We start from the raw sequence: 19,186 nt of genomic DNA, 5'->3' as shown, positions 1-19,186 counted from the left end.
ATTCAATGAAACTTGGCACATGATCTTTTATGGTACCGTAGATGAAGCCTGTTGAAAATGGTTTACATCGGTCCATTATTTCACCTAGCTCCCATACATTTGAACCCCTCGAATAGGGCTTTTAAAACTTGTAATCAAACTACAGGTCGCAATTTTGGAGATAATTCAATGAAATTTGGCACATGATCTTTTATGATATAGTAGACGAAGCCTATTGAAAATGGTTAATATTGGTCCATTATTTCACCTAGCCCCCATACAACTGAACCCCCGAATAGGGCTTTTAAAACTTGTAATCAAACTACAGGTCGCAATTTTGGAGATAATTCAATTAAATTTGGCACATGATCTTTTATGGTACCGTAGACGAAGCCTATTGAAAATGGTTACCATCGGTTCATTATTTCACCTAGCCCCCATACAACTGAACCCGCCGAATAGGGCTTTTAAGTTCATAATTATGTTTAATATACTCATATATCGACAAAAAGCTGCAATTTTGGAGATAATTCAATGAAATTTGGCACATGATCTTTTATGATATAGTAGACGAAGCCTATTGAAAATGGTTAACATTGGTCCATTATTTCACCTAGCCCCCATACAACTGAACCCCCGAATAGGGCTTTTAAAACTTGTAATCAAACTACAGGTCGCAATTTTGGAGATAATTCAATTAAATTTGGCACATGATCTTTTATGGTACCGTAGACGAAGCCTATTGAAAATGGTTACCATCGGTCCATTATTTCACCTAGCCCCCATACAACTGAACCCGCCGAATAGGGCTTTTAAGTTCATAATTATGTTTAATATACTCATATATCGACGAAAAGCTGCAATAACCAAGTTGTATACAAGACTTGATGACCCCCACGAATTCCATAATAATAGGTTCTCATATGACCCTAGCCCCTATGGCAACTAAATCACATTATATTTTTGTCAAAGGTGTAGGGTATTATATGGTCGGCCTCGCCCGACTATAATTTCTTACTTGTTATTTTAAGTTTGGTTTTCAGAGTCTAGAAAATTCTAGAGAAACTCCTACTCTACTTCTTTTGCAGTTGTCTGGTTACGGATAGTAGACCTGTAGTATGAACTTCTTCTCAGCTTTGTGTTCATGAAGTGTGTGGAAATATCATTGAGGATTGCTTAGAGAAAATTTTCACTTTTGCCCGTTGACAGCCCGATACGGTGACTGTTTCCCGAAACTTATTCTCTGCATTGTGTTCATGAACGTTGCCGGAATACTTATCATTAAGGATTTTTTGGAGAAACTTTTCACTTTTGCCAGTCCCACAACTTCTGCAGGTCTGTTGGCAAATTCAGCCAAACAACGAATAGTAGACTAGCGTAGATGAAGCGTTTGATACGGAGCCAGTTTATTGGAACTTCCTCCTTTCTTCATGTCTTTGAAATTCTCTTCTTTCCTTTGGCTGCTTTTTGCATGACTACAAGTACCAAATCTAAGCATGAAATACGTTGACAGTTTCTCGGAACTTTATAGCTGCTTTCTTGGGCAGTATCGGAAAATCATTGAAAAAGTAATCGGAAAATCGTAGAGAACAGAACAAATAGGTACTGTATATTGTTATATTTGTGAAATTAGAGCGATTTAGGTTATAATAATATAATAAATATTTCTTTATCGAGTTTTCAGGTTTTGAACCTAAACAAATAGTTATTTATTTAAATAATAATATAAAATTTATGATAAATATGATGGTATTTATTTATAAATAATGAAAAAAAGTATAATGCTTAATATTAAATATATTTACTACATACCCAATAAACCAAACGATATTATAACGATATCGAAACGATATCACTTAGGTGATAAAAAATATCATAAGTGATAGTCGTTCTCGTATCGAGAACGATAGTATTTACGTACTAAATGGTACCTTTCCTTATGATATCGTTTTTCCATAAAATTATGATATCGTTTTCGCTATCATAATTTCCAAAAATAATGATAGTTAAATCGCCTTTTTCAGTTTTTTTTTTCTGTATGCTCTTTTATTCTTAAAATTTCATTTAAAACGCTATTTAACTTAATATTTCGCTATTATACATATAAAAAAGCCTGAAAAGGGAAGGATTGCATTCATTTGTACATATTTACATACATACATTAATACATATTTTAAAGTAATCATATTTTTCATCACATTATGCATTGTCTTGCAAATACCTGAAACTTTTCAAAATTGCATACATGTCAACTTACCACAAAACTAAAGTATCGAACGAAATTCGCGTATTTATTTGGATTATTTATCAATAATTTAGTTGATTTTATTTTAATATCCTTTTTAGTTTTCTTATGTTCGAAAATTTTTATTGAAATTATTTTTATGTTTGAAGTTTTTTTCAAATGTTTGTATTTTCTTATTTTTTTTATTGGAAACAAAATAATATAAAACGATATTATAATAATATCGTTTTAAATAATGATATGATATCATAATCGCCCTTTAAAAGCAATACCGTTTTCGCTATCATATCGTTCTTTGGTTTATTGGGTATTCACGTAAAAAAGGTCATATAAATGGTGGTGGTGGTGGTGGTGCTAGGTTTGATATTTCAACATACTTTATTAATGATGACAGATTGTTCATCACTCCTGTAATAGATTACAAGCGTCAAACATTTGGGCAGCGATATGAATATTGGCGGATTCGTTTTGTGATAGAAATGATATTGTATTTGTAACTAAATTAGTTAAGGCATTAATATCGATCTCATTAGGTTCAGAGGCAGTTATTTGCTGAGATGTAGACATATTAGAAGTTTCGCGCTGTTGTAAAAAGAACAATATATTCAAAGGATAAATATGTAATAGTTTTTCGGAGTTACATTAACAATGTTTCAGTGTAGAAATGGAAGACCAACAAAAAGATGAAGTTGAATTTTGACTAATGTGTAGGAAAGTGACTAGTTGTTGCTATAAACTATTTAATATTGGAAGGATAATAAACCTCGGCCACACTTACAAGATTATCCAAATAGCCCAGCAGTTGATGACCCACAGAAGCTACTTTTAAAAATCCAGTTTGTGACTTTTCCGTATAGAGATTTAAACGTCTGCCAGCTATTTCCAATAGCATTTGTCCTATAAATTCATCTTCTGTAACATTCTTTAACAACTCTTCGGCATTGGCATCAAAACCATGGGCGTATAAATCAACAATCTGTAATTGAAATAAGTTTATATTACAATCATATGTTTATAGTTTAAAAAAATTACACCCACCTGTCTTCTTCTCAGAGGCTGCTGATCTAAGGACCAGCTATCAGCTAATTTTAATATTTTATCCATATATTGCTCATGTTCCTGTACAAATAACTGTTCCAAATCTTCTCTAATCAAATCCATTGATGCTGTTATCACTTTACTTAGGAAATCACAGCGCTGGTGTTGTAGTACTAAGTCGGGCTGCGGTAAAACAAATGTCAATTCCTTGTTTATGTCCAGAAAGAAGGCCTTGTTACTCATAGCATCGAATACCGTGTTCAAAGGCTTTGGAACTTTTAATTGGAAAAATGATATAAAGTTTAGAACAGCCACTAATTCATAGTGCAATTTAAGCTGTTCCTTAATAGCATGATGCTGTTGTAAGGCCAAAAATTGTAATGGCAAGGGTCCATCGGCCAAATTTATTTCAAACTGCAGCTCCAGTTTATCATGATTGAGAGAACCTTCAAAATGTTCTAGAAACTCTAAACATAAATCCAAAAATTCTGGTACACATGAAGCCGACATATCAATATCCTGTTGACACATTTTATCCTTGGGTAAACGACCAACTTTGTGTATCAGTTTGGCTGTAGATTGTAAGGGATATTTCAAGGTAGCTTGCCATAACATACAACAGATGCCATGTTTTAAAGCATGATCTGATATTTTGAATTGTTCCAAACACGTCAAAGCTGCTCGAAAATGCTCTAAACTGGTTAGATTTTTACTCCAATAAATCATATAATGCCAAGTCATTAGACTTAGTAGGACACCAGAGTCCAAACTGAAGGGAAAATGTTTTCTTAAGAGAGCCAATTTAATTAAAACTGAATCATCTAATTGTGTGGTTTGTGTTTCATTATTTTCGTGTTCTGCGCTGTTATCATTCGTTAAATCATTTGTGCTAGTAATTGATCCTATAGAATTTTTGGGAGTTTCTTGTACAATTTCCGCTTTATCGATTTCTATGATTTTTGAAGGATGAATTCTAGTGTTTATCAGCCATTTGGCTGTTAGATCGGTAACAATACCCTTGCCACCACTGACAATGAATTTTAAACTGCAATCGGGTATTTCGTATGGAACTTCTGGCATTACAGGTTCTAAACTTATAATTGGATATCTGAAAGAGATGGAAGAGAAGGAAATTTCAGATTAAACAAATCATAGGTAATAATGGGTCACACAGTGCAACCATAGGTAATAGTGGGTCTAACTAGCGACGTTTGCAAACCCTTAAGAGAATCAGCTGGAGGTTTCACAGCTCCCTGAAAGCTTCACCAGCAGGTACACCATCCTCCTTTTTACATGGTCTGCATGCAGCTGATGTAGAGGCTTCTCAACCTCACTGATATTTGCCGGGCTTTTTACTTCACCTGCTTGCTCTTCTCTAGAAGCGGACTACTCTAAGCACTTACGTCATGTTTGTGCTTCTTCAGAAGGTTTCCTAGAAGCGGACAATCCCAAGCACTTACAGGACCATAGACCCTTTCGAATCTATGTTCGTTCTGTCTGTGCTTCTGGAGAAGGAACTTCTATTTGTCGAGATCGAATGTGGATCTATCTGCTTTATCTTAGCCAGCAAATCTAGAGATTTCAGGGTGCCGTTCTTTGCTTTCTCCTTCTTTGTTCGACCAGCATATGAAATATCTCGTGGAGGGGCACTAGGCGACACTTCCACTGCGGTCTGTCGAACAAGATTGGTTTTTCCGAATGGCATCTTTGGATATCCTTGGTCTCGCCTTTGCTTTCGACTATGAGGAACTGGAGGTTTCACATCACTCTTCGCTCCTGGTAGGATACAGAACATCACCCTTTTTATTTTTACCGGTTCGGCAAGCAGCTTATGTCGGGTGTCCTACATCCTACATGCAGGGCCTGCGACATCCCCTGCTTGCTGTTCCCTAGAAAAGAACCACCCCAGGCACTTACTGGACCCTAGATCCTTTCGAAACTAGCTTTGTCCTATTTGTACTTCATGAGAAAGTACATACTTCGGAAAGCCGTAGCGTCCATCTTTGCTACCCTCCCAACATTTCCTTCATTAATTCTGTACTTTCCTCCTACAATTATGAAATCAAGCATAACATTTAAGCTAATACTTACTCTAAAATGGCTCCCAATATAGCAATATCTTCTAATTTTCCTATTAAAGACCCCATTGAGCCTCATCATGTGATATGCGTTCCCAACGTTCTTCTTCCTCCTGTTCATCACAGGAAGCCTGCAAATAAATATTTTAACAATTTGATTACCAAAGACAATTAAACGCAAAACAAACTTACATCCTTAAATTCTCTTCTCAAATTGGTGGCCACAGTTTTACAAACAATAGCAACTAATAAACCCAATGATTTGTGACTTTCTAATAACAACTCACGAACATATTGCCACCAAGGTGAAATGGAATTGTAAGCATAATTATTAACCACATCACCGGCCAAATCACAAATACTGGTAACCATAGCAGCTAAACGGGACATATCATCTACAACTTCATCACTTTAAAATTAAATTAAAAGGTTAAATTACATATTACATCTTTAATTGAAAATAAACTTACCAATTTTTATAGTAAAAAGGTTTCTCTAGCCAATAATATAAAGCCAACACCAATAGATCACGACAGGGTATAAGGGATTTTTCTGCAGCCGTTTTAAATTGTTCAAAACACAAGCCATGCTTGAAAAAACGATTAAACAATTTCCCACTAACTTCACCAAAGTATTGAGATTTTTCTGAGGACAAGGGTATGCTTCCCTCTAGATCGACTTGAAAAAGATTAAGAAAATCTACAAAATCACCAACATCATCTAATTCGGCTCCAAATGAAACACCTTTTGTAGCTGCATCACAACATATCTCCGGTGACAGTTGCTTGTGCACAAAGGAGTCACTTAAAAGTAAAACTAATTGTTGTATTATTACCAAATCACTGTCACTTATTTCTAAAGATTCAACATGTTCTTTCCTTTGTGGTACTTTCATATCCATATAAAACATACACAAACGTTTATAGTTTTGAACTACCACATGAAATTGTTGATAATCCTCTAAATTTTTCACATTATACTTATCGGGATCGCTAAGCTGTTGCTTAAGTGTTAAATCGAAAGCATTAATGATGGATTGGAATATATGAGCCTGTAGTTGTTTGCTTTTCAATAACATTTCTAAACATTGTTGCCGTACTTCGATTGTTTGGAAATCTGCTGCCATTGAAGTGATTTCTTCAATGTTTAGTTTTGTGGAATCGTTGGAGCGTAAATGGTTTTTAAGACGTCTTAACAGATGGATATCCTTTGAAGTGGCCGAATTAGTTGTGCTTAGAGCATAATGGAAAGGTATTTGTATTTCTTTAACACTAGAATCACTAGGATCGAGAAAGAGACAGACATTGATGTTGGCACGTATCTTACTGTCGGTGGAGAGACCTAAGAGAAAAGAAATGTAAACGGTTCATGATAAGGAAACTTTTATAAATTAGAAATGAAATATTACTGGTCTGTTCTACATCTTCTATAAATAGATTTTTTATCGAAAATCTTTATCAAAGTCCTACCAATCCAGTCTAATAGAAAAACTAAAAAAACTCACCCAACAATCCATGTGTATTATAAGCCAATTGTCCACTTTTGGTAACCGTGAATGCCGCAACTTTGGGACCATATTGCAAAGGCCATATCTCCAAGCAACCCAAACGCGGAGCATAAATCACCAAAAATAATGCTTTTCGGCGTGAAGTTTGAACACCTTTTAGAGTTTTCTCTTTGACAGGAACAAAAGCACACTGAGCATCACGATAACCTTTCCATACTCTCAAAATTGCAGACTTTTGAGTATCCACAAGCATAACCCGATCCAAATTATCTACTACAACGGCTAAACGACCAGAGGGTGCTATAGCTATAGTATGACCATCACGTTTGCCATCGAAGAAGCGACATTTGGAACGCATTTTCAATTCTTTACCGGGTGAAAGATTGGGTTGTTCTTCGGGTGAGGGTGTGGGTGGAGCAGCACGCCCAAAGAAATTGCCCAAAATATTACGATAAGCCATACCAATAACATCTTTGGCTACTTCGCCCAAAGATATCGCTTTATAACCCTCCTCGGCATTATAAAAAGCTAAATATGGATCAGCACCTACACCCAAGACCGTGGAGCTTTGCATTGTAGTCGAGGAAACTCGAGCATAATAACCATTTGATACACATTGCTCTACGAAATGATCAAACACACTGGGCACTTGGGTGGAATCAATAACCGCATCGTTGACGACTGTATTACGGTCACGCGATGGAAATACAAATTTCTGATACATTAACACATCGGCTACCTCACCCAATGATTGTGTACTGATGGAGGCAGTTAAACTACGTCCCATTGTGCGATTAAGATTGTTGCGTAGACTATTTAAATGAGGTATTAAATCGGAACCTTTAAGTGTGCAAACGCATTGATCATAAATAATGTAAATAAAAGCTTCGGCCTCGGAATGTCTAGGTGGCGTATAGGCTTTAATAGCATGAACAGGATCTTCGTGATAACTGTGAAGGAGTAAGTTTTTATTTAAACTAATTATAATTTACTGTGTATACACCTACCTTTGTGAATATATCTTACTACCCGAATCAGTGTAGAAAACCACCATACCCGAATTAAGACCCAAAGCTACGCAAGTCCATTCGGCGCCAGTGGTTACATTGCGGCCATACATGGGCAAGCAAACCACAGAAGTGACAATTTGATTAGGGTCTTCCAATTCACCGCACCAACTCAGTGTATAAGTAGACACTTGACTCTTATTGTCCCAGCAGGAGCTAAGCAAAGCAATTTTTTCACCCTGTGCTAAGGCAATCACCTCACCAGTAGGTGAAATAGCATAGTTAATGCCATTTAACCAATTATCATCTATTATCACATTGTTGTAAAATTCAATATAGTTTTACTTTAAGAATATAAATTGCATTCGTATGTCTCACCATGTCCTAGTCCAAAGTACTCTTGTACTTTGCGAAAATCTTTTATATTGCCAAACGTTTTTACTTCACAGGCCATTTTAGAGAGAACAACTTGTGTTGTTGTTTTTAATTATTTAAATAATGTTTTAATGATTTGTTTTCTATTGAATTTAGCATGAAACTATTATTAATAACAACAAAAGAACAACAATATATACGTTTGCAAAAAGTTATTGCTTTACATTCGTTTTTCTTTTCCTTTTTTTGTTTACGTATAATCTTTCGCCCAGCTGTTTGAACAGCTGACAGCAACAGTTGTATGAACTGGTAATAAATGATTGTGTATGACGCCACCTAACGTTGCGTAGTAAATGAAATTGATTTGATTGTTATAAGAGAAAGTATTTTAAATAAGATTTAGGTTCAATTGGTGTTCCTCCGGTAAGTTGGTAGACAGTTCTGTAGTCTGTCAGACCTAACAACTGTTTAATTTCTATGCCTCTAAACTCTCCACACCTCCACAAGGTGCAGAAGTGATATCGTATGGTTGCGCCTGTGTCAATGGCAATTACGAACAGAATTTGAAGAACTGCAACTTGAGCTCAGGTTTTAGTAAGTTGTGGTCTACGGTTCGGTCTATCTCCAACCCGACGAAGAAGGATGACAGGGTCGCGATTAAGTTTGCAGATACCACTATTTCCGACCCTGAACGGTGCTCGCGTGCATTTTGCCGACTTTTTATTGAGCACCCAGAGAGAGAGATAAGGCGAAACGAAGTGTTGTTCGCAAACTTCACAACCTTCCAGTATCGGACATTCAACAACTTTTCACCCCTTCTGAAGTTGCAGAGGCCATCAACGCAGCCAAACCATCTAAGGCGATTGGCCCCGACGGCATATCCATGCTGATGCTGAAACACCTTGGCGAACGGGGAGTCGAGTACTTGACAATGGTCTTTAACCTGTCAATGAGCAGCCTGATAATACCCAATGCCTGGAAAAAGGGTAGAGTCATCCCGATACTGAAACCAGGGAAGAACGCGACAGAGGGTCAATCCTACAGGCCGATTTCCCTCCTGTCACCAGTCGCGAAGACTCTTGAGGCGCTCCTCCTCCCCCAGCTGTCCTGCCATCTTACAGCAGCTCGCCACCAGCATGGATTCCGTAAGATGCACAGCACCACCTCAGCATTAACCGCCATAACCACTCAGATCTCACAAGGCTTAAACCAGCAGAGGCCTTGTGAAAGGACACTCCTTGTGGCGCTAGATTTATCTAAAGCTTTCGATACAGTCAGCCATGCCACACTCTTCCAGGACATCCTGCAGTCCACCATGCCCAACAACTTGAAGAGATGGATTGTAAATCATCTGAGTGGCCGTCAGTCGTTCGATGAGTTTAGAGACAAATGTTCCAAAACTCGTAGAGTTAAACAGGGAGTACCACAGGGCGGTGTCTTATCCCCCTATTGTTTAACTTCTACCTCTCTAAACTCCCCACACCTCCACAAGGTGTGGAAGTGATATCTTATGCGGACGACTGTACCATTATGGCGACGGGCCAAAACGTTGATGAGCTATGCGATCGAGTGAATGGTTGTCTCGGAGAAATACACAACTTCTTCACTGGACGTAACCTGAAACTATCACCGGCGAAATCTTCAGCTACACTTTTCATCACCTGGACAAAGGAGGTAAACTTGAACCTAGGCGTCGTAGTCGATGGAAACCAAATTCCGACCACCCAAAGATTTTGGGGGTCACCTTTGACAGCCTGTTTACTTCCTCAGCTCATGCCACTGCAATTACGCACAAATTGCGAAGTAGAAACAAGGTCCTCAAAGCGCTAGCCGGCAGCACTTGGGGAATGGACAAAGAAATCTTGTTGGCTACCTATAAAACAATTGGCCGGTCAGTGGTCAATTATGCTGCTCCAGTGTGGTCTCCATCGCTGAGTGATACCCAGTGGAGAAATATTCAAAGCTGCCAAAATGCTGCCCTAAGGACTGTAACGGGCTGCATGCAAATAACCTCAGAACACCATCTACATGAGGAAACGAAGTTCCTCCCAGTCAAGGAACATAATGTCATGCTGACTAAACAGTTCCTCCTGGGATGTCACCGGAGGAGTCATCCCAACTTTAACATCACACAGTTGGATGCTCCCCCGAGGCATGTCAGGAAGGACCTTCGTGTATACGAAGAGAGCATACGAAGTTATGTTCAGGATCCCTTAGATACAGCAGCTTTGAACGACATTCATAGAGACGCCATCAATACCGCGGTTTCAGGTTACCGCATGAATGTCGTTCTTGGAGGTCGCCCACCGCCCATAGCAGAAATAGAGAAGAACCTGCCGCGGAAAACAAGAGTTGCTCTGGCACAACTGAGATCGGGATGGAGCAACAGGCTCAACGCCTACTGGTCCCGCATAGACCGTGCCGTCCCCAATATATGCCCATCTTGTGGACAGGGTCCCCATGATACCCACCACATATTCAACTGTACAGCCCACCCTACTTCACTTAGCCCAATGGATTTATGGACTAACCCTATTGAAGTAGCCCAATTTCTTGGCTTGGACCTAAATACAGAACCCCCGGATTAAAATTGTATAGTTTAAGCTGTTACAACAACAACAACAACGAACAGAATGAAAAGTAGAAACAAGGCAAAACAAAAATAAAATTTTGAACTTCTTTTGGCGGTTTTTTATTTGTATATTCAACTTAAATATATTCGAAATTCGTATAAAAAATATTGTATACTAAATTTTTACAACTTAAAATTTAAGATATGAAATGAAATACAAAATCTAAATTAAACCCTTAAAATGAAAAAAGCGATATTCTTACATATGATCTATAATTAATACTTAAATGTTACTTGTCCTTCTTAACATTTATTTAATAATTCAAGCGTAAAATATTTTATTGATATACATAAATCGTTTATTCAGCTTGAACACCACTATCAACATAATCCATTAATAGGGCAGCAGATTCCAGAGGTAATAGGCGACAAAATCTATTAACATGATACCAATAAGAGGGAACAGTAACCTCGTTTTCATCCGAACGTTGAGCTTGGACAATTTGTGCAGCAACTTCTTTAGGATCTAATAAACCAAATATCGAAGGAAAGCGTACTTTGGCATTTTTGCATAAACCAGTGTTGGTCATATAAGGACAAATGGTGGTGGTTTTTATCTATTGCAAAATAAAAATAATAAATATTTTAAAGTAAAAATTTCTTTGCAATACAAGTTATTACCAAATTTTTATAGGGTCCACTTCTTAGCTCTGTATACAATGATTCCATTAGACCCCTAACTGCAAATTTCGTGGCTGAATATGGCACCAGATTAGGTAGTCCCACAAGACCAGATATTGAAGACATGGCAACTATGTGACCACGATTTTGTTCTTTCATATGGGGTAGAAAAGCTTCCAAGGTCCAAAAGTGTGAAAATACATTGATATCGAAAGTTCGGCGTATATCTTCAGCTGTTTGCTTTTCCAATGGATTAATGGGCATAATACCGGCATTATTGATTAGTACAGAAACAGGTCCAACATCTTCTTTAACTTTGTGGGCTAAATTTAAAACAGCTTCACGATCCGTAACATTGCATCTAATAAATTTGAATATGAACATATTTATTAAAAAAAAAAACCTAGCCATAGAAGTTAGACTTACGTGTAACTGAAAACAGCTCCTTTATTTAATCTTTTGGCACTTTTGACCGTATCCTCATTAGATTTTTCATTTATATCCACACAAACAACGGTGCTATAGTGAGCTGTATAATGTAAAGCCAATTCACGTCCAATGCCATGACCAGCTCCTGTAATCTATACATTTAATTTAAGATTGATTAAACATTTAACTTTTTTTTGATCAATTACCACTTACCAAAACAATTTCCCCACTAACGTCCTTTAATTTCTTTGGCAATATGGTTTCCATGATGGCTTGTAGTGCTCCTAGCAGCATTTTCATAAAAACAATTACAAATTCTAAGACATTTTGTATAAAATCAAAAATTCGCTTCGAAACGGAATTAGTGCTGTAAATAAAAGTATTTAAATTACACTTATTAGTACTTCTATTTTCGAATATTTATTTTAAAACTAAATATTTTCAAACATCTATTAATTACTAGAAGTAGTTCACGGTCTTTACTCCCATGTAATTGGGTACAAATATTTAGCATATTACTGCTAAAAATGAGTAATTGGTATAATTAGTTAATTTGTGGGCTATACTCACAATGAAATGTGATGATCAAACAAATGTCCATTATTATGGACCGAGATCTACAATTTTGAACTACTTTGACAATAACCTGTTTTTCTATATGAGTTTTTGAAATTTGGTAAAGATATTGTTGTTGTTCTCTCCTATTTTCATACAGCTATCTCCAAAGGGGAGCTTACACTAACGAACTAACTAACTAGCTAACTAGCTAACTAGCTAACTAACTAACTACTAACTAACTAACTAACTAACTAACTAACTAACTAACTAACTTAACTACTAACTAACTAACTAACTAACTAACTAACTAACTAACTAACTAACTAACTAACTAACTAACTAACTAACTAACTAACTAACTAACTAACTAACTACTAACTAACTAACTAACTACTAACTAACTAACTAACTAACTAACTAACTACTAACTAACTACTAACTAACTAACTAACTAACACTAACTACTAACTAACTAACTAACTAACTAACTAACTAACTAACTAACTAACTAACTAACTAACTAACTAACTAACTAACTAACTAACTACTAACTAACTAACTAACTAACTAACTAACTAACTAACTAACTAACTAACTAACTAACTAACTAACTAACTACTAACTAACTAACTCTAACTAACTAACTAACTAACTACTACTAACTAACTAACTAACTAACTAACTAACTAACTAACTAACTAACTAACTAACTAACTAACTAACTAACTAACTACTAACTAACTAACTAACTAACTAACTAACTACTACTAACTACTACTAACTAACTAACTAACTAACTAACTAACTAACTACTACTAACTAACTAACTAACTAACTAACTAACTACTAACTAACTAACTAACTAACTAACTAACTAACTAACTAACTCTAACTAACTAACTACTAACTAACTACTAACTAACTAACTAACTAACTAACTAACTAACTAACTAACTAACTAACTAACTAACTAACTACTAACTAACTACTAAACTAACTAACTAACTAACTAACTAACTAACTAACTAACTAACTAACTAACTAACTAACTAACTACTAACTAACTAACTAACTAACTAACTACTAACTAACTAACTACTACTAACTAACTAACTACTAACTAACTAACTAACTAACTAACTAACTAACTAACTACTAACTAATAACTAACTAACTAACTAACTAACTAACTAAATAACTAACTAAATAACTAACTAACTAACTAACTAACTAACTAACTAACTATCTAACTATCTATCTATCTATCTATCTATCTATCTATCTATCTATCTATCTATCTATCTATCTATCTATCTATCTATCTATCTATCTATCTATCTATCTATCTATCTATCTATCTATCTATCTATCTATCTATCATCATCTATCTATCTATCTATCTATCTATCTATCTATCTATCTATCTATCTATCTATCTATCTATCTATCTATCTATCTATCTATCCATCTATCTATCTATCTATCTATCTATCTATCTATCTATCTATCTATCTATCTATATCTATCTATCTATCTATCTATCTATCTATCTATCTATCTATCTATCTATCTATCTATCTATCTATCTATCTATCTATCTATCTATCTATCTATCTATCTATCTATCTATCTATCTATCTATCTATCTATCTATCTATCTATCTATCTATCTGTCTATCTATCTATCTATCTATCTATCTATCTATCTATCTATCTATCTATCTATCTATCTATCTATCTATCTATCTATCTACTATCTATCTATCTATCTATCTATCTATCTATCTATCTATCTATCTATCTATCTATCTATCTATCTATCTATCTATCTATCTATCTATCTATCTATTTATCTAACTAACTAACTAACTAACTAACTATCTAACTAACTAACTAACTACTAACTAACTAACTAACTAAACTAACTAACTACTAACTAACTAACTAACTAACTAACTACTAACTACTAACTACTACTAACTAACTAACTAACTAACTACTACTAACTAACTAACTAACTAACTAACTAACTAACTACTAACTAACTAACTACTAACTAACTAACTAACTAACTAACTAACTAACTAACTAACTAACTAACTAACTAACTACTAACTAACTAACTAACTACTACTAACTAACTAACTAACTAAACTAACTAACTAACTAACTAACTACTAACTAACTAACTAACTAACTACTACTAACTACTAACTAACTAACTAACTAACTAACTAACTACTAACTACTAACTACTAACTAACTAACTAACTAACTAACTAACTAACTAACTAACTAACTAACTAACTAACTAACTAACTAACTAACTAACTAACTAACTAACTAACTAACTAACTACTAACTAACTAACTAACTAACTACTAACTAACTAACTAACTAACTAACTAACTAACTAACTAACTAACTAACTAACTAACTAACTAACTAACTAACTAACTAACTAACTAACTAACTAACTAACTAACTAACTAACTAACTAACTAACTAACTAACTAACTAACTAACTATCTAACTATCTATCTATTTCCATAAATTTCATTTTCGTCGAGAACATCAGCAATTTACATTTTAGTGCCACTCTACATCGAGTATTGTTTGTATGGTTAAACATCTGTAATGTGAATGTAATTGATTATTTTGATCACTTCTAATTTTTTTTCATACGAATTTGAAAAAAATAACGTTAAAAAGTAGTTATTGCACTTTTGTGTAGGCAATAAATTTAACAGTCTGTTGAACGTATTAAATTCAAATTTTATCTACATCTGAAGATGTCAACATTTGATTATTTGTATGCATTTACACACTTGGTAATGCAATAATATAATTTTGTCTATGTTTGTATTTACAAACATACATATTTGCTTGTTTTTATTATCGGTCAATGTTTGTTTTGTAAAATAATTGAATAGGAGTTTTATTTTAATAAATTTATTTCAGTGTTTGTTGGTGTTAAATTCAAGGTCGCTTATGTCGTATTTATTGAAAAACAATTGTCAAAATCTAATCAATCAGATTCTGAAAAATATTAAATATACAAATACCCACTAGCATAAATTCCTTTGGGGGTTTTCATTTCACTAACTCATGATATGGAACGGTAGCATTAGTAAATTAAATTTGGAGCAAAGAAACCATACAAAAATAATGTAACATTTAAGTTAGTATATTTTAAAATAGTAATAATTACTTAATAATAATTAAGTAATTAAAGGGGTACTATGTAGATTAGTAGTAATATTTTATTAACATAATTTGTTTACTTACTGTATAACTTCTTGTTCAATCATGTCTAACGAAGTTTATGATGACTCAATTCAATGTTTGTTATTTTTGTATATTACTTTATAATTTTATTGATATTTTTTTTGCAAAAAATAATTTGTCTGTCTACTGGCAAAACTTGTAAAGCTTCCTTCCTTTCTTGCACTTTAGTTTCTTCCGCTATACAACTGCTCGTAAAAACAAACAACAATGAAATGGCATACAAAATAATAATGTAAACAAACAAATGAACGCAGCAACAACAAAAAGCTCCACAACCCAATAGACAACAGACACAAAAACACACTTTCATTGAAAAAAATGAAGAAATTGAAATGGGAAGAAGAAGTAAAGAAAACACTGCAGTAAACAAACAACTTGCACTTTCATTTGCACCGCAACAAAAACAAAATAATGCAAAAGAAAGAAGAAGAAAAGCATGTGAGTGCATGCACTGTTAGTTGGTAGTTGTGGCATAAACATTGAATAATAAATATTTAAAAAAATAACACAAACAATTCCGTTAAATCAAGGTGACCAAGTGAGTTTTTAGTTTGGGCAAATCATGCTCAATCCTGTGAAACAATTTAGAAATATCTGTCTTTGAAATGAATGTCAATACGTTAATGTCTCATAGTAAATTTAGATAATAGAGTTAAGTTTAAGATAATACATGTACAATAAGTTGAGATAAAAGAGTTAGAGGCAACTCAGGAAGATTTCCATTTTAAATGTTTTGTAAAGCTTGCAAAAGGCTCGGTAAAGTTAAAATTTCCGAATGTTTAGAGCTAAATTTAAAGGAAACGAATTGAAAAAGTAAATTACATTACCGAACTGAAAATTCCCCGGAAGAAGTGTATGGAAAGGCAAAATGAGGAGCTATCGGTAGATTATTAAAAGCTAATAAACCCCGACAGCAAAGGTATTATCACCACAGCCAAGCATCAATAGACCACCCTATAAAGACGTAGCTACTGCTATACGTCATTCTACTAAGATATGCAATTGAAATGTAATCCGCTAACAACTTGAAACTTATCCAAACGTCAGTTCTGGATTAAAATATAATCAAAACGGTATTTTTGTGTCGGTAAGATTAGTCTTTAACTGTTAAGGGCAAAGTGGGTCAGAAATAGCATTAGGTATATTCCTAAAACCCTAGTAGGTATTGACCATTAGGGTTTCCTGAAACCCTAATAGGTATTGACCAGCATTTCTGCTGGAATTTTAGTAATGGCAGCTGAAATGTTATTTCTAGGGTAGCAATTGCGGCCTACTTGTCCCTGTATACAAGAAACTTCATGTATCTCTACAAAAAATAGTCTAGTTGGGTCAAATCGCATGATCTAGATCACTAATGGAATGTTCCAAAACGTAAAATTAATTAATCACTTGATTATATTGCTCCATTCATTTATAATTTTATGATATAGACCTTATTTGTCTCAAAGCTTCAATGATCAGACTACTATTATACCTAATACGACTAAGTATGCGTTTTAATTGGAATGAAACCATGGAATTACCTTAGTTCCGTCAAAGGAGTTCCATTATAAGAAAAGTTGAGCTCATACCACAAAAAACCCCACCTCCGATATTCCCCTTATAATTGGATTCTCGCTCTGAAACGACTCGAGTTATACTTAACTAAAAATGATCATCATCGACGTCGCAAGTTAATAGACCCGGAAGTATCGGTGTCCCTTATTATACCCTACACCACTTTAGTGGGGAGGGTATATTGGATTTGTGCTGATGTTTGTAACATACAAAAATATTCGTCCTAGACCCACCTTAAAGTATACCAATCGGCTTAGAATCGTTTTCTGAGTCGATTAAGCTATGTCCGTCCGTCTGGCTGGCTGGCTGTCCATGTAAACCTTGTGCGCAAGGTACAGGTCGCAATTTTCAAGATAATTGGATGAAATTTGGCACGTTTCATTTGACCCAAGGACGAAGCCTATTGAAAATGGTTAAAATCGGTCCATTATTTCACCTAGCCCCCATAGAACAGAACCCCCCGAAAAGGGCTTCTGAGCTCATAATTATGTTAAATATACAGATATATCAATAAAATACGGCACAACTAAGTTTTATAGAAGTCTTGATGACCCTGCCAAATTTCATAAAGATCGGGCCCCATTTGACCCTAGCTCCCATACAAAGTCCCCTTCAGAAAATTACTTGAATGTCCCAAATTAACTTATAAACACAAATATCGCGATGAAATTCAGCACAATAAAATATTATGTAAATAAAAAAATATATTCACAAAATTTTATCGGGCTTGGTCCATATTTGCCCCTAGTCCCCATATAAAACCTCTTTCAGAAAATTAGTTTTTCATCCATAAATTGCTTAAATGTATCGAAACCAGGGAATATTGAAGATAAATGCTTTATTATGAAAAATAAATCACATTTAATATTCATAACTGGTGTAGGGTATCATATGGTCGGCCACGCCCGACTTACTTGTTTTTATATGCAATTTAGGTTAGGGTTGTATAACATCAGGGTTGTTACTTGTAATTGTAATTGATGTTAACCAATTACATTTACTTGTAATTATAATTTATGTATTACTAATTACAAATTACATCAATTATAATTACAAGTAATTGTAATTGGTAAAACTTAAATTGCAATCGCTTCAAATCTAATTGAAAATATAATCAATACTCCCCAAATCTGGTTTAAATATTCATATTTAACTGAATATTATTTACATGTAAGTGGAACAGTCATTATTTTTTTGCCAAGAAAAATATTTCTCAACAATCGATTACTCTTAATAAATCTGGTCAGCCTCGTTAACTGACTAGATTTTATTAGTAACTTCTTTAACAATATGTACATATTTGGCAAACGTGTTTGTAATAAAAAAACTGAAATACTAAAGTGTAGTTAGTAATGTATGTTTTTTTATGTCCACATTGCAGTAGGAATTTTAAATACAAAATTTGAATGAAACCATTAAAATTTAAGAAAATCGAATAAAAAATCGTGTTAAAGGGTTAAAAAGGCAATAAAACGGTCAAACTAATGTTTAATTCATATTAAATGAATTAAAAATTTGCCAAAAATTTATTTCAAAACGGAATTTATATTAATTTTGTAAACGTCTCAAATTAAGGGGTGTTGGGAAATATTTATTATGTTAGATTTGGAACTGATTAGTTTCGACTTAATATAATAAATAACTTTGGGTGTTTAAAGTAAGTAATCAACCTGCGAAAATTGAGTATACTCCGCAAACGTGTGTAAAGAGTACCCCTCAAAGGACTAGGACTGGTCCAAAACTAATCCAAATATATGGAAAAAACATACTCCATTTAACAGTGTGATGCCCTAGGCGAGGCCCACGTAATCCATTAATAATCCTAAAACTAGTCCCATGCTGAAATTATGGGAGTACATGATCCGCAACATG

At 34.3% G+C, this 19,186-nt stretch overlaps 2 protein-coding genes across 4 annotated transcripts in view; both read right to left on the bottom strand.

Moving 5' to 3' along the window:
- Positions 1–2,059: 2,059 nt before the first annotated feature.
- On the bottom strand, positions 2,060–8,459 carry LOC119601282 (rab3 GTPase-activating protein regulatory subunit). The gene is given in 10 exon segments (XM_037952109.1): positions 2,060–2,806; positions 3,003–3,200; positions 3,263–4,370; positions 5,354–5,402; positions 5,405–5,471; positions 5,533–5,749; positions 5,811–6,681; positions 6,845–7,797; positions 7,855–8,161; positions 8,233–8,459. Coding segments are annotated over 10 exon segments (4,026 nt in total). The 5' UTR covers positions 8,309–8,459; the 3' UTR covers positions 2,060–2,626.
- A 2,457-nt stretch (positions 8,460–10,916) lies between these two features.
- LOC119601301 (short-chain dehydrogenase/reductase family 16C member 6) overlaps positions 10,917–19,186 on the bottom strand; it is a 10,238-nt gene continuing 1,968 nt past the window's right edge. For all 3 annotated transcript variants that reach the window (XM_037952136.1, XM_037952138.1, XM_037952137.1), the window contains exons 2-6: positions 15,758–15,942; positions 12,125–12,278; positions 11,909–12,063; positions 11,483–11,843; positions 10,917–11,418 (exon numbers count right to left, since the gene is read on the bottom strand). In XM_037952136.1, the coding sequence (XP_037808064.1) occupies positions 11,161–11,418; positions 11,483–11,843; positions 11,909–12,063; positions 12,125–12,278; positions 15,758–15,780 (951 nt within the window). In that variant the 5' untranslated portion in view covers positions 15,781–15,942 and the 3' untranslated portion in view covers positions 10,917–11,160. The remainder of the gene's footprint in view (positions 11,419–11,482; positions 11,844–11,908; positions 12,064–12,124; positions 12,279–15,757; positions 15,943–19,186) is intronic.

The sequence above is a fragment of the Lucilia sericata genome, unplaced genomic scaffold (assembly GCF_015586225.1).
Source record: "Lucilia sericata isolate MDLA Ls3-8-SP2 unplaced genomic scaffold, ASM1558622v1 Contig000154F_arrow, whole genome shotgun sequence".
In the NCBI taxonomy this organism is placed as follows: Eukaryota; Metazoa; Arthropoda; class Insecta; order Diptera; family Calliphoridae; genus Lucilia; species Lucilia sericata.
The sequence above is the reverse complement of the archived record's forward strand: the minus strand, read 5'-3'. Positions and strand labels throughout refer to the sequence as shown.